The following is a 14,867-nucleotide window of genomic DNA, read 5'->3' as shown; positions in this document are numbered from 1 at the left end:
TCTAACAAGGTCAGAATGGGATGCAAGTGATCAAGGGGCATAAACGGGTTGCCATACTGGCAGTCTGAAAAAGAGCACGGTTTGCAGGTCACATGGACCGAAGTGGTGCCGAGGTGCCACCGAGGTGCCAAACCCGAGACGCTCTCTATAAGGTGGGATGAGTTCGGTTGCAGTAGAACTGTGCCGCGTTGTATTCCTGAAGTAAACTGTGCATGTGTTTTAGTTCATGATCATTCATTTCCAATGCCCAGAGTATAAAATGCAGTCCAGAAAACAATTACACTCAGATTCGAACTGCAACAAACATGCCCAGTGTGAAAACCACATAAGATAGCCACAACCAGGAATGCACCAAGAATCAAGTGCATGATACTCTGCAATACTCATCCTGTCACACGTTCATACCACTATATTTCATTAATTCATTCATCTTCGGTAACTGCTTTTCCCAAGCCAGGATGTCAAAGACTCTCTCAGAGCTTATTGAAAACATTGAGCGACTATACAAACAGAGTGAATGGTGCCCAACCTAGCTCTTAGCACACACTGCGCTGCACCCAACTGCTTTCATAATAACAGATATGGGCTTCAAATAAGCAGTTAGGCCTTACATACTAACCACATGTAAATGTCAGCATCAACTGTTATTAACCTAATGACTATGCATGACTTTGCACTGGTTTAATTAGCAGCCAAAAGTGTACGGTGTGTGTTTCTGGGTTGGTGGATACACACTAGAGCATGATCTCTCTCTCTCTCTCTGATAGTCAACAGAAAATCAGAAGAGCTAGTAAAGTAAAGGCGTTGGTGTCTAAATGACTGTCAGCCACACAAGTGACTCAACTAATTCAGGATGACTGGAATCTGCTGTCACTGTGAAAAGACAGTCTTCTGACAAACCCCTTAAAAATAAAGCATGACAAGAATGTAGCATTTTTGATAGCTGAAAAATGCTAAATGATCCACTAAAACATTTGGGTTTTTTCGTGGACCTGTGGTAGGACAACAATCAAAGATGGGGTGATGTAATGTGGCTGGATGGCACAACAAACCATACTTTTCATACAGATGATACTGTTTATTCTTATGTGTAGATTGTATGGATCATCAACCATACAGGTCCCTGTGAATGAGTTACTTTAGAAATGATATGGTAACAACTGTGATTTGTTTTCCAGCTGAAACAACTCTCAGACCTGCTATTACAGACAATTCATTAATGCTTTCTGCCCAATCGGATTTAAGAATTCTACTGTTATGCCGTACAGTTAAAGATTCCATTATTGCAAAACAAAAACAAAAAAAAACTCTTCTGAAGTATTACGATTACCATTTTAGATGGTTTGGAACTAGTGATGACAGCTTTAACCTGACATTATATATGTATATTATGTATTAGAAAACTATTGTAATATTTTTGCCTCATGAACTTTCTAGAGGCTGGATGATCTAAATCTAGATCAAGATCTAATCTAGATCCCTCCACTGGCTTCCGGTAGCTGCACGCATCAGATTCAAAACACTGATGCTTGCTTACAAAGCCAAAAACGGACCAGCTCCCTCTTACCTCAAAGCCCTCATCACTCCTCGCACTGCACCCCGCACCCTCAGAGCTACCAGCACTGCTCGACTGTTTCCACCATCTCTCAGGGTAAAAGGCAAGTATAAAAACAAGACTCTTTTCTGTTCTGGCACCGAGGTGGTGGAATGAACTTCCCCTTGGGGTCCGGACAGCTGAGTCACTGGCTATTTTCAAACTACGGTTGAAGACCTACTTATTCATGAAACAGTTCAACTAGCACTTCCTTCTTAAAATAAATAAATAAATAAAAAACATGAACAATGCTTCAGTATGTAACCTAGTGAACCAGCATTAATGTATCCAATGATAGACGGTGTCTGCCAAATGCTGTAAATGTAAATCTCGTTCAATGCAAACTTTAGCTTGTAGAATTTCCTCATTTCTGAAAAGCATTAAATCAAACACATTTATCATAATCACACTAGTAGTTTGAGCCTATGGAATCATTTTGAGTTGTCCAATTCAACACAAGTACATTTTACATGACCTTACATTAAATTTATTTATCTAATAATTTATACATAATAAACACAAGTATATGCAACCAAGCGTGTCCAGTTTGACCCATTACATGTTGTGTGCAACCAATGATAGGATATGTTAAATGTTTCTCATTGGAAAGTTTTTATATTTGTTTTTTTGCTCAAAAGATGAAAATTATTCATAACAGACAATCAGATGTAATCCCAGATGAAGGATTTAAGGATTACTGATCTTTTAAACCTGGTTTAAAGTTACACAGTTAACAAAACCACTTGAAATAAAACTTTGATGAATAAATCACTGATTAACTCAACTTTAAGACAAATTAACATTAATTCATGCAGCACGACTCAAATTAAACTACAATTTGGATCAAATCATTGATTCGCTCATTAAACTTTGTCAAAGCTGGATTAAGATTAATTTCTACGAGCCGATTCAAATTTAAATAAAATGTTGAACACATCATTTATTAGCACTAACCTAAAAAAAACATGATTCAATAGAATCGATTCAGCACAAATACAACTTAAATAAACAATTCCTTACTCTAAACTCTGTCATTTAGTCCTTACTGTTTCAGCCTCCGATCACAATATAAACAAAAATCACATTCTCACAAAAACAGCATGTGAAATGCGAGTGATATTTTCTAAATGAACTAAAAACTAAGCTCAAGTTTAGTGTCGAGTCGTTAACTGATTCATGCACCGGTGCGACTCCTCAACGACACGAGCGACAGCGCGAGCCGCGGGTCACGAGAAGGAGATTCACTGAGCGCGCGCTTGACTCCAAGCGCTTAACTAAAACACGCACGAGCTCCGGTCCTGCTGTTTATATCCAAACCCCGTGTGTTAACGCGAATGTGACTCACCAGAAGCGGTGAGTAGAGCCCTGCTCCGCCGGAGGACTGCTGCGGAGAGTTTTGTTGCTGTAGTGTCTGTGCGCTCTCCCTGTCTTTCTCTCTGTCTCTCCTCCACATAGATAGCGCTGATGCTTTCACTTCCTCCTTCCTCCTCCGCGTGCTGATTGGTTTATCGCCGCGTGCCCCATTGACCAATCAAAGCACAGCAAAAAGAGTAGGGCGGGGCCAACAAGCCGCTCCCTACTACAGCACTATATAGAAAAGTATGCAAGAACCATAAGCTGCCTATGGAGTAGCACACTGTGAAGTACGGTAGTATGCGGCTTTGGACGTAATCCACTTCTTTCATTCATCCTGAACGATAAACGTTACAGTGTTACGCATCTAGACATAAATTCAGCATCATTTTATTTTTCCTATTTTCTTTTTAAATACAAGACAAATTTATGAAATGTAGCCATACTAAAATATCTGTCATTATAATAAAACAAAAACACATGAATAAATAATGTTGCAGAAATTGTTTAACATCCATCAAGCAAAACAAATAGTATTTGCATATAAATGCATATGTAAATTTTCTAAAGCTGAATATTAATTATTATTTTTGCAATTGTATGTTATTGTGTAAATCTTAAATGTTTGTAAATTTAATTTGCACTTAATTTCTTTTTCATCTGTATGTATTGTTATTTGTATTGTTTACAAACTCAATAATCTGTTTTAAATTTAAATTTTTTATTTTATTTAAAATAATCTGTAGGGTGTAAAAAAAAAAATCTAAAAATGATTCATTTTTACATGGAAGGTTTCATATTTGGAATGTGTGTGTGTGTGTGTGTGACCGATTTGGATCTGAAAGTTGTAAATCTGCATTTAAAGTCATTTTATAATTGTAAATCTTAAGTTGATTTCAATTTAATTTTTCATTCATTCATCCTCTATAGCCGCTTTATCCTGCCACTTTCAAGGTAGATCCCAGGAACATTGGGCACAAGGTAATAATATACCAATAATAGGAGGCCAGTACATCAGTGAGCACCACCTACATACACTTACTGTAGTCAACTCCACATACACAGTAACCTAAGCTCAAGTTTAAAACAGGAATACTGGAGCTGTGAGGTGGCAGAGCTTCCGATAACTCAAATTAAAACTTGTATAATTTATAATGCTTCCAAGAATTCTGGAAAAGCAAACATTTTTAAACAGCCAAACATCTGGAAGATCCCTATTTTAAATCTGGATTTGAATGGGCAAATTTCACAATTCAATCCCAGTGCCTTAAATTTCATTAAAGAATTGCTTTTGTTAATTTAATATACTTGACATCTAGCAGAACATTTGAACCAGACTCTAAATGGCCTGATTTCCCAGTCATGATATGTCTTTTTTTTTTTAAATCCTATTACAGAAAATGTAATATTGTAAACATCCTGAAATTAAAGGTAATGGTGCATTGGCCATACACATTTGGAAACATTTACCCTAAAAATGTAAATCATAATTTCTTCCTTCCAGTTTTGTATCAGTGGAAAACACATTTTGCTCTGAAATGAGCTCTATGCTGTTACTTTCTAAATAGATGTGCCTATATTTGCAGATTTTCTGCTTGCTCAGACACTTTTTTGGTTACACGGGTGGCAACACACATGGTTTAAGCAGTAGACTCTTTTATATACGCAGCTTTATTTGTGCTGCTGGGATTTAAAAAGAAAAAAAAGTTAAAATCTGTTTCAAATCCAGATGATGATTTAGTGAAGAGAATGCGGTTGTGCTGTGGCTAAGGAACATTATGAAGGTTGTTCTGTGATACTGATGTCTCTACTGAGATAAAAGCTGCACACACACGCTGACACAGTCCTAATGCTGCTTTTTATCTAATGCCTTAGGCCACATAGTCAGATAGAGTTACCATGGAAAAGAGGGGTGTCAAGGGAGGCCCGTAGCACACACACACAGGCCCGTAACACACACACGGACACACACAGGCCCGTAACACACACACACACACACTTTCCTGAGGTCAGCGATTTCACAAATTATTCGAAATGCAAATAAAATCTGTCCCAAGGCTACAGTTAATAGGAATCTCATCAAATTTAGTGACTGCTGCTTTTTTTTTTTGTTGTCCAGGTCACGCATATTAAAATAGTTCTTACTAAAGTCACGTATTCATTTGAAATATTGCGTAAAATGCACTACAAAACTCACATCGCCTGAAAAATTCATGTTTTCTTAGTCTTATGATTAAGGATGTAACATTTTCTTTTTCTTCTCCCTTGAAGACGTTACATACTGTACCATTTATCAACCAGAAATCAATGCACTGGATCGGTGTTGTATGTGCTATCACCACAAACAACATCTGTATAAGCATCCTTTCAGATGCTTTTTCAGAGGGCTTTGTGTTAACAGTATAGTCAATGTAGCTTAAAATGTCTTTGCTTCTGCATGGATAACACAAAATGCGACACAATAACAATTCTGGTAAAAGTGTATGCGTTTTGAATACATCATGTCATACAGTCATGTTGACGGTCAAATATCAGTGCTGCTTAACTACTGTTACAGCAACATCACTGTTGAGTTTTTGATTCTGATTGTTTAAAATGTGTTGATTTATTTTCTATTTAATCAGCACCTCTGAAAGGTTCAAGGCAAGTCACAGGTTTAAATGCACATACTAATGCCTCTGTAATGTTTCTGTAATAACAACACAAAAGCAGTGGTGGCTCAAGGCTCTGGGGTGTTGAACGGAGAATCGGGGTTCGAGCCGCAGTACTGCCTTTGTTAGGCCCTTGAGCTCCAGGGGCAATGTATCATGGCTGTTCTGTGCACTGATCCTAACCTTCAAAATTGGGATATGCGAAGAAAGAATTACGTGATAAAATAAATAAAGGCTTTGATTCTATTCATTCACAGGGGCTTTCCACATAATCAGAAAACTAAATTGATACTGTATGGTTAGCGTATGCTTTCTGTGAGATTTTTGAAGGAGTGTCAAGTGGCAGTGCTTTGTAATATTCAGAAGTAATGCTTAGGTAAATTTCTGTTTAAAGGGAACGAAAAATTGATGGAACCTAAGAGGAAGAAAGACAATGACCAGTAAGTGATAACAGGAACTAATTAGTTTCATGGACATCCTACAACATTAGAAACTGTGAGTCCTTTATCCTGGAGCAATGGTTAAGATCGTTGATTACTTCTCAGAAGAGAATTTAAACCCCGACACCTCTAAACTCACACTGTTTAGACTCTTGAACATGACCCTTAATCAGGGCTGACCCTGTTTTAACCCCAGCTTCCTGATAAACTGGAGTATGCCCAAAAAAAAAAAAAAAGGTAAATACTATATTTGAGTATTTTTCTATAACAGAACATCTTTATTTATTAATCTTTGTATTTATTAAAATGTTTGTATTATGTTTCTTATGTTCTGTAAAGCTGCTTTGAGACAATGTCAATGACAAGAAGCGCTATACAAATAAAATTAAATTGAATCTTGTATTTTGTGATGATTTGCTCCATATATTACAGTGTGATTATAGTATTATTTTAGTTTAGAGGCAGAATAAACAAATTCAAATAAAACACTGATAAAGGATTTAACAAGATCTTTTTCACTTCATCCATGTGTTTACAGAAATATCTCACATTTTGGGCACAAATGTTCTGAATTATTTACTTCAAAAAAAAAAAAAAGGAGGCATCATTTCCAAATAAAACTCAACACTCAACTTAACACCTTAAGAGAGAAAGAAGCAATAAATACATTACATCAGCAAGCAATGTTCTACACCACACCCATTCAGAGCTGACATTACATCATCTCCATGCACGGACCATCCGAGGCCTGAGGCACAAACGTGACAGCGGTCTAATAAGAGACAGAACTGATAGAGACTTCACGTGTGCAAACCGTTTCTGATGACAGGGGGAAATAAAATACCTGCATGTATTATTAAGCAGAACCAGCAGGGTGGGAGGAAGAGCAGAGTCCGCGGTTTGAAGGGGATGGTGGTGGGGGGTATAGAGAAAGCAGAACTCAGTGGTTTAAAGGTCTCTACAGCTGCCCCTGTCATCTCGCAGCAGAGCCACCAATAACGACTCTCTCCTCTCAGTCTGAGCTGTCACTACTACTCTTTGACTTGTGCTTCTTATTCTTCTTTTGTTTCTTCTTCTTCTTTTTCTTCTTCTTTTCCTTTTTTTTCTTCTTATTCTTACGGCCGTGGCGAGAGGTCGAGGAGTCCGAGGGGGAGCTGGAGTCAGAATCGGATGTTGTATCCTGTAGTAGCTTCCTCAGCTGCTCAATCCTGTGGTGAGCAAATGGCACAGAATCAATATATCATCTAGTGCATTGGAAATGAGGAAGTCATAAGGATTTCGATTTTCTACTAAGAATACGTGTGATAGTGTTCAAGCTTGGGTTGAAAAAAAATGAAAGAAAAAACAAACAAAAAAAAAAACCACCTTACATACATCACACTTTGAGGCTCGGTATACCGGGTCGTGCACAAACATTTCTGTGAACTAACTAAATCTGTCCTGGTTTATAGTAGCTCTCCTACACTGCATGGCATTATAACTTTTCCAGCCAGTACTGAAAGTCAATTCACTTCTTCTCAGGCTTTTTCTGAGAATTTCCACATTATCTCCTAGACGCCTGTATCCCTAGGAACCGCACAGCGGCGACCCCCTGTCTCTTTTCTCTATTGATTTTTTTTCTCCTGCTGCTCAGACTCTTGCATCAGTCCCCAAGCTGAAACTGTTTTTCAATTCTGGCTTTTAATAATCCATGCTTTGTTTTCTGACACGCGGCTGCAAACCTTCAATAAAACGAGCCAAACCTTTTTCTTGCTGAACTGAAACATTTCAACAAGACAGAGGAAAGAATAAAGTTTCATGCTGCTCTGACCACAAAAATTCTGAATGATTATATATATATATATATATATATAATTTTTTTCTGATCTCAACTCTCAAAAAAAGTTACTACAACCAACTGCCAATCCTGAAAGACAGCAAAGTAATTCTTCTTTATTCTTCAGAAAGTTCTATGTACCAGTATTTAGACGCTAACTGACACCATGGTGTACACTTGGTTTCTCCCCCAGCAGAGTGTAATTACTCCCTTTGTAAAAAAAAACAAAAAAACAATGTCATCACATACATCATGATAATTACTATGCAGTTACATAATAGCTGTGAATAGGATTATTTGAAAACACACACACATGCTGTCATGTACGTTTACATCAGGACAGGCCTCAATCGTTTGTTTTATCCCCGGATCCTTTTTGATTGATTTGATATGCACACAATGACAATCCTACGTCGCATGATAAAGCATCAAAAGAACCTTTCCACCCAGTCACGATATTCCTGTTCACAACTTATCTGCGCTTTTTACGAACTGTTTAATTGCTCCCGTGGAAACAGGAACCATTGCGTACATAATGATAATTACAGTGAGCTGAACAATTACATAAGTGATAAGAATAATAAGGCTCATTTATATTAAAAATAAAATGGAATTGTCATGTTTTTGGGCTGTACACACTGGGAAATGCATTCTTGTGCCATTGATGGAGGAATAAAACAAATACAAACAAACACAAAAACAGGACATATTGTGACATCGCAAAGCACTCGTCATCATGTACATGGTGATATTTACACTGATAGAAACACTGCAGAACCGAAACATTTAAACTCTGCCAGGTTCTGTCACGGCCTTCATACTGAAGAAAAAACTTATTTTGTCACATCTACGTTACAGCACATTCTTCGCATATCCCAATTTCGGCCTAATACAGCGCCCCCTGGAGCAGTGAGGGTTAAGGGCCTTGCTCAAGGGCCCAACAGAGGCAGCTTGGCAGTGCTGGGGCTTAAACCTTAATCCTCCTATCAACAACCCAGGGTCTTAACCATTATATTAACACAAGTTCTGACCACGTTGCTGTTCAGTGCCACTGAGAGATAGACATTTCTGAACTGGATGGTTTGTCTCCTTTTTCTTCATTTCGGTGTCGAAAATGTATCTTAGTAGATGATATAAATGTAAAAGTCAGTCAAAATGTAAAAAAGGTTTTTCTCAGTATTTTTAAGTGCAACCGTCTCATTGCTACTCATTCTCTCTCTCTCTTTTTGTCGCTTTCTCCCTCCCTCTCTCTTGCTTTCTCTCTCTCTCTTGCTTTCTCCCTCCCTCTCTCTCCATTTTTCTCTCCTGCTTTCTCTCTCCCTCCCTCCCTCTCTCTCCCTTTCTCACTCTCACTTTCTCTCTCTCTCGCTCTCTCTCTCTCGCTCTCTCCCTCTCTCATGCTTACATGTATTGTGAAAATGTCTTGGAAACTTCTTTTTACCCCATTGCTAGTTTCTGTAATAAAAACGCCTGATTAATCTCTGCACAGTACGACAATAAAGTATGAACCATAATAAATGATGGCTATTCCAATTAATAGAGCGCTTCTCACTAAACACATGCATTTTCTTTTTTATGGTGATCCTTCTCACATTCTCATACACAATTTCAGAACTTCCCATCGGTCAGAAAATAAGAGCTGATCCTTCTCACACAATACGGATTTTCCATCGGTTACAAAATAAGACTTGCTCAGTGTCAGCTAAATGGTTTAAAAGATTAATTTGGGCCAACCTCAGCCAGATTTGCAAGAAATAAATGAGGGTTTTATGAGTTTTTTATGAGTTGGATTTAAGAAGTTATGGCACTGTGTAATGAGACAAACAGGACCTGTCAATCATTTATCTGTGGCATGTGATGTATGTGATATGTAAGAGATTTGTGTGATGTACTGTTAGGAAATCAGGATTGAGTGACAGGGACAGAGATAACTGTAATTATTCTCTCTCTCTCTATCTCTCTCTCTCTCTCTCTGTGTTTTTCTTGTGTGTGTCTGGATTGTGTGCATGATTTCATGTGTAATTTAATGTTTGTATGGTTACATTGTTTACTGGTCACTAGTTACAGAGACAAAGACACATTTCCCACTTAGGGACATTTAAGTGTACACAACTCACCGAATCCCTTTTATACTTCTGTCACGCTTAAGCTGGGCGTTACACCGCATGATTTATTCTCTGGACGCGGTGGTAAAAAACGTATCACAATCGTAATTACATTGCGTGACCTTCTAAAGTTAAATGTCAATGATGCCACTAGTCACTCCAGACTGACAAAACACAAAAGACTAACAAGCAGCCAGTGAGCCGTTTGCACTGTTTTATGTGTTGAAACCGAAAAGACATGAAATAAGGACATGTAGGACTCATTTGCATGTAGTGCTGCTTTAATCAGCTCTGTTTTTTTCTCTCAGTCAGTGACAACCTAGTTTCCTCTGAAATTAAAGTACCATGGGATTGTATTTATAAATAAACCTGCTCCCAGAGAGACACAGAGTTTGTTAGAGAAGTTCTTCAAAAAACAACCATAGGACATATACGCCACAAAGCTTTATGGAAAAGTAGTGTGAAGAAGAAAAAATAAACAGTCAAATAATGTCTTGGGGGGGGAAGGAACTTTTCACATGGCTGTACATTTGGCAAAAACCCCAAACTGCTCATCACCGTGTGAACAACATCCCCACAGTGAAGCATGGTGGTGGGAGCATTGAGCTGCTTTTTCTCACCAAGGACTGGGACACGAGCCAGGGGTTGATGTCAAGCTTGGTGGGGCTCAATGTAGGTCAAACACAGAAGAAAATCTGCTCCAGTCTGAAAAAGATATAAGACTGGAGCGGAAATCCAGCTTCCGGCAGGACAACAATGCTAGGCAGTCAAAGCACAGACCTCAATCAAATTTAGCCTCCACATTTATCCGTCTCACTCTGTGATTCATTTAACCGCAATTCAGAAAAAATGGGGTTCGTGTCTTTCCTCATTTTGCACATTTCCTGATGAGCAATGTGGTCAGTATCATTAAAATCTATTGCTCAGGAATGATTCCTTTTTCTGATAAATAATTTAATATTATATTAACTGGCATCTAATTTCATTTCTTCCTCATAAACATTATTACAGGTTGAAATACCTTCAGGAGAATAAAATCTCTGTTATGTGATGCATCTGAGTGTCACATTACAACTGTAGGTCTAGATGAAGACACATAGCTTAAGTACTCAATAGCTCTCAAGTACTCAAATTTGTGGCCAGTGCAGGAAAATGTACCTCGTCTCCTTCTCGTTGCGCTTGTTTTCCCTTATGATGTCATACATCGGGTCTTCGTGTGCCTGCAAGCAAATGATCGATTTATTTGTACAGTTATATAATATGTGCTATATAAAACAACTGGGTTGTGTTTCAAAGTTATTTTATCGAAATAATCTGCCAAGATTTTTTTTCAAATATATAAGTCAAACCAGGTTAAAAGAATTAGCGAGCTCAAATGTGGACCTATCAGAGATCGTGTTTTCTTGCAATAGCATCATTAACATTAACTCAGACCTCTGCTCCTAAACACATCCTTCAGCATTAGCTGCTGATTGGTATGATATGTAATTAGAAGACCGTCTAGTGATAAGTCATGCCTCTGATAAACTCACCACTCTGAACTGCTCCAGCTTCTGATTGCCTTTGATGAAGAAGGGACATTCTTTGTCCCCGGTCCTGTGGCCGTAACGCTTGCATCTCCAGCCTGAAATATACACAGGACACCTCTAGCTGGATTCTGGGTGAATCTCTAATGCATGCTTCTGTCTGGTTCACAATATGAGTATATGTTATATGATAATTAAGAGAGCAATTCAGACATCTATGACATCCTTAATGTTATAGGAATGAAAAAACCTGGACAAAGCTACAAGACAAAAGTGACATTAACTGGCCTGAAGGGGTCAGAAAAGGACAAAAAAGTCCTAATTAGTATTAATCTCAGTTATGGCTGTGTCAATTCCTTCAGAATAATTTACTGAGATATTGTGACATCCTTTAATTATTATTAAAAAAAAGTTATTAATTCTAAAAAATTTTTAGCAAAAAAGGATTTAGCAATTTTTGTTAGCAATGTTTTTTAGTGTTAAATCTAGAAATTATAATGCAGTTTTAGATATTCATAATCCTAAATATTTTTGTTGAAATATTTAACTGTCACACTAACCTATTTATCATGAAACATGGATCTCAGAAACATCTTTGACATTTAAATCCTTCAGAAATGAAAACCTGCCACATGTATCTTTTCATTTCTACACAAACCGCAGCACAGCGCTACTTCCACTGGAACAGTGACTTTGTTATTTAGCGTCTGCACTCATTAAACTCTCTCGTTCTGGGGTGTTACTTAACAACACGCTCCTGGTTACCCAAATTGCACATTCCTGTTCATTGGGTATATGGATTAGCAAACTTTATTAGACACAGGAGGAGAGATCACTCACATTGCATGACTTTCACCTCCCTGCCCAGTGGCATCCACAAGCCTCTAGTGGGTGCATGAGCCAGAAAGTCCCTAGCGTTCTCATTCCCAGGGGCATCAGGAATACAGTCCTCTGGTTTCACTTCTTCCTCCTAAATAGAAGATACAAAACCTTCACTTCCCAAATTATTTACAGTCATGTTACCTTAAACACATATTATTGTACACTTAACATCATTAATGCAATTAATGATGTTAAGTGTACAATAATTATTAAAAAAAAAATTATAAAAATAAAATTAATTTTAATTTCTGCAAACCTTTATAAGTCCTGGGGGAGGTTTCTCATAGCTGGAAAGTAAGAAATACGAGACCTTTACATTACTTTGCTTAAAAACAAATACATAAACAAAGTTTTTCAGGTAATAAACAATATGGCTGTTTAAACCTGCACACTAACTTAAAACAGATTATATTAATGTTTTGCAGATGTATGTAATCTATCTATCTATCTATCTATCTATCTATCTGTCTGTCTGTCCCTCTGTCTATCTATCTATCTGTCTATATATCTGTCTGTCTGTCCCTCTATCTATCTATCTATCTATCTATCTATCTATCTATCTATCTATCTATCTGTCCCTCTGTCTATCTATCTATCTAACTATCTATCTGTCTGTCTATTTATTTACCCATCCCTCTATCTATCTATCTATCTATCTATCTATCTATCTATCTATCTATCTGTCTGTCTGTCCCTCTATCTATCTATCTATCTATCCGCCCCTCTATCTATCTATCTATCTATCTATCATCTATCTATCTATCCGTCCCTCTATCTATCTATCTATCTATCTATCTATCTATCTATCTATCTATCCCTCTATCTATCCGCCCCTCTATCTATCTATCTATCTATCTATCTATCTATCTATCTGTCTGTCTGTCTGTCCCTCTATCTATCTATCTATCTATCTATCTATCTATCTATCCCTCTATCTATCCGCCCCTCTATCTATCTATCTATCTATCTATCTATCTATCTATCTATCTATCCCTCTATCTATCCGCCCCTCTATCTATCTATCTATCTATCTATCTATCTATCTATCTATCTATCTATCCCTCTATCTATCCGCCCCTCTATCTATCTATCTATCTATCATCTATCTATCTATCCGTCCCTCTATCTATCTATCTATCTATCTATCTATCTATCTATCTATCTATCTATCCCTCTATCTATCCGCCCCTCTATCTATCTATCTATCTATCTATCTATCTATCTATCTATCTATCATCTATCTATCTATCCGTCCCTCTATCTATCTATCTATCTATCTATCTATCTATCACCTTTATACAGTATGTAAGTGCACTGGACTTACAAAATCTCCACATGTTTAAGTTTCTGCACGTCTTCACTGAGTTTTGCAGAGTGTTTGTTGTATTTCTCTTCATCGTCTTCTGAGTTTTTCAGCCTCTTTGTGCTTCGTCTTTCTTCTCGCTCTTCTTTCCGTCGCTTTCTATCTGACATGACGATTATATTTGTGCACTACACACGGTGTAGCACTACAAAAATGCTTTAAATATACGACTCGTTACAAAATACTTCATAAGAGTCACATTATGTTAGCAGAAGCAGGGCAACTGTAACGGAACGGCTGCTCATCGACTTCCGGGTGACCTGTTTGTCACAATAAAAGTCCAAGCACAATAAGAGTACAATAAGACTGTGCAGTCTATATATACAATTATACTTTATATTATAATTCTCATTCTATATTATTTTATCCAAATAAAATTCTATTGTACACTATTGTGTACTAAAAATACATAGTCAATTCTCTCTCTCTCTCTCTCTCTCTCTCTCTCTCTCTCTCTCTCTCTCTCTCTCTATATATATATATATATATATAGAGAGCGAGAGAGAGAGAGAGAGTTAATTGACTATGTATTTTTAGTACACAATAGTGTACAATAGAATTTTATTTGGATAAAATAATATAGAATGAGAATTATAATATAAAGTATAATTGTATTGGAAGAGAAATAATATAAATTTATTAGAATGGAACCAACCCCCCCCCCCCCCATCACCACCACCACCACCCACCCACACACCCCACCAACAGTATAAAATATCAAAATGGAAAAGAATAGGGGGGCACGGTGGCTTAGTGTTTAGCACGTTCGCCTCACACCTCCAGGGTTGGGGGTTCGATTCCCGCCTCCACCTTGTGTGTGTGGAGTTTGCATGTTCTCCCCGTGCCTCGGGGGTTTCCTCCGGGTACTCCGGTTTCCTCCCCCGGTCCAAAGACATGCATGGTAGGTTGATTGGCATCTCTGGAAAATTGTCCCAAGTGCGTGTGAGAGAGTGTGTGTGTGTGTGCCCTGTGATGGGTTGGCACTCCGTCCAGGGTGTATCCTGCCTTGATGCCCAATGACGCCTGAGATAGGCACAGGCTCCCCGTGACCCGAGGTAGTTCGGATAAGCGGTAGAAGATGAATGAATGAATGAATGAAAAGAATAGGTTTATGTTACTAGGATATTTTCCCCATGA

The 14,867-nt window shown here is 37.8% G+C and overlaps 2 protein-coding genes across 2 annotated transcripts in view; both read right to left on the bottom strand.

The window, feature by feature from the left end:
- elmo1 (engulfment and cell motility 1 (ced-12 homolog, C. elegans)) overlaps positions 1-3,089 on the bottom strand; it is a 77,895-nt gene extending 74,806 nt beyond the window's left edge. The window contains exon 1 of the mRNA XM_060896900.1: positions 2,940-3,089. The gene's annotated coding sequence lies outside the window, so the exon portion shown is untranslated. The remainder of the gene's footprint in view (positions 1-2,939) is intronic.
- A 3,204-nt stretch (positions 3,090-6,293) lies between these two features.
- Positions 6,294-13,990, bottom strand: rp9 (RP9 pre-mRNA splicing factor). Its single transcript, XM_060857210.1, has 6 exons — positions 13,692-13,990; positions 12,624-12,654; positions 12,326-12,455; positions 11,492-11,583; positions 11,118-11,179; positions 6,294-7,246 (listed from the first exon to the last, which is right to left on the bottom strand). Exons 1-6 carry the CDS (start codon positions 13,838-13,840, stop codon positions 7,051-7,053), a joined length of 660 nt encoding a protein of 219 aa, XP_060713193.1. The 5' UTR covers positions 13,841-13,990; the 3' UTR covers positions 6,294-7,050.
- Positions 13,991-14,867: the final 877 nt, after the last annotated feature.

The sequence above is a fragment of the Tachysurus vachellii genome, chromosome 21 (genome assembly GCF_030014155.1).
Source record: "Tachysurus vachellii isolate PV-2020 chromosome 21, HZAU_Pvac_v1, whole genome shotgun sequence".
NCBI lineage: Eukaryota > Metazoa > Chordata > Actinopteri > Siluriformes > Bagridae > Tachysurus > Tachysurus vachellii.
The sequence above is the reverse complement of the archived record's forward strand: the minus strand, read 5'-3'. Positions and strand labels throughout refer to the sequence as shown.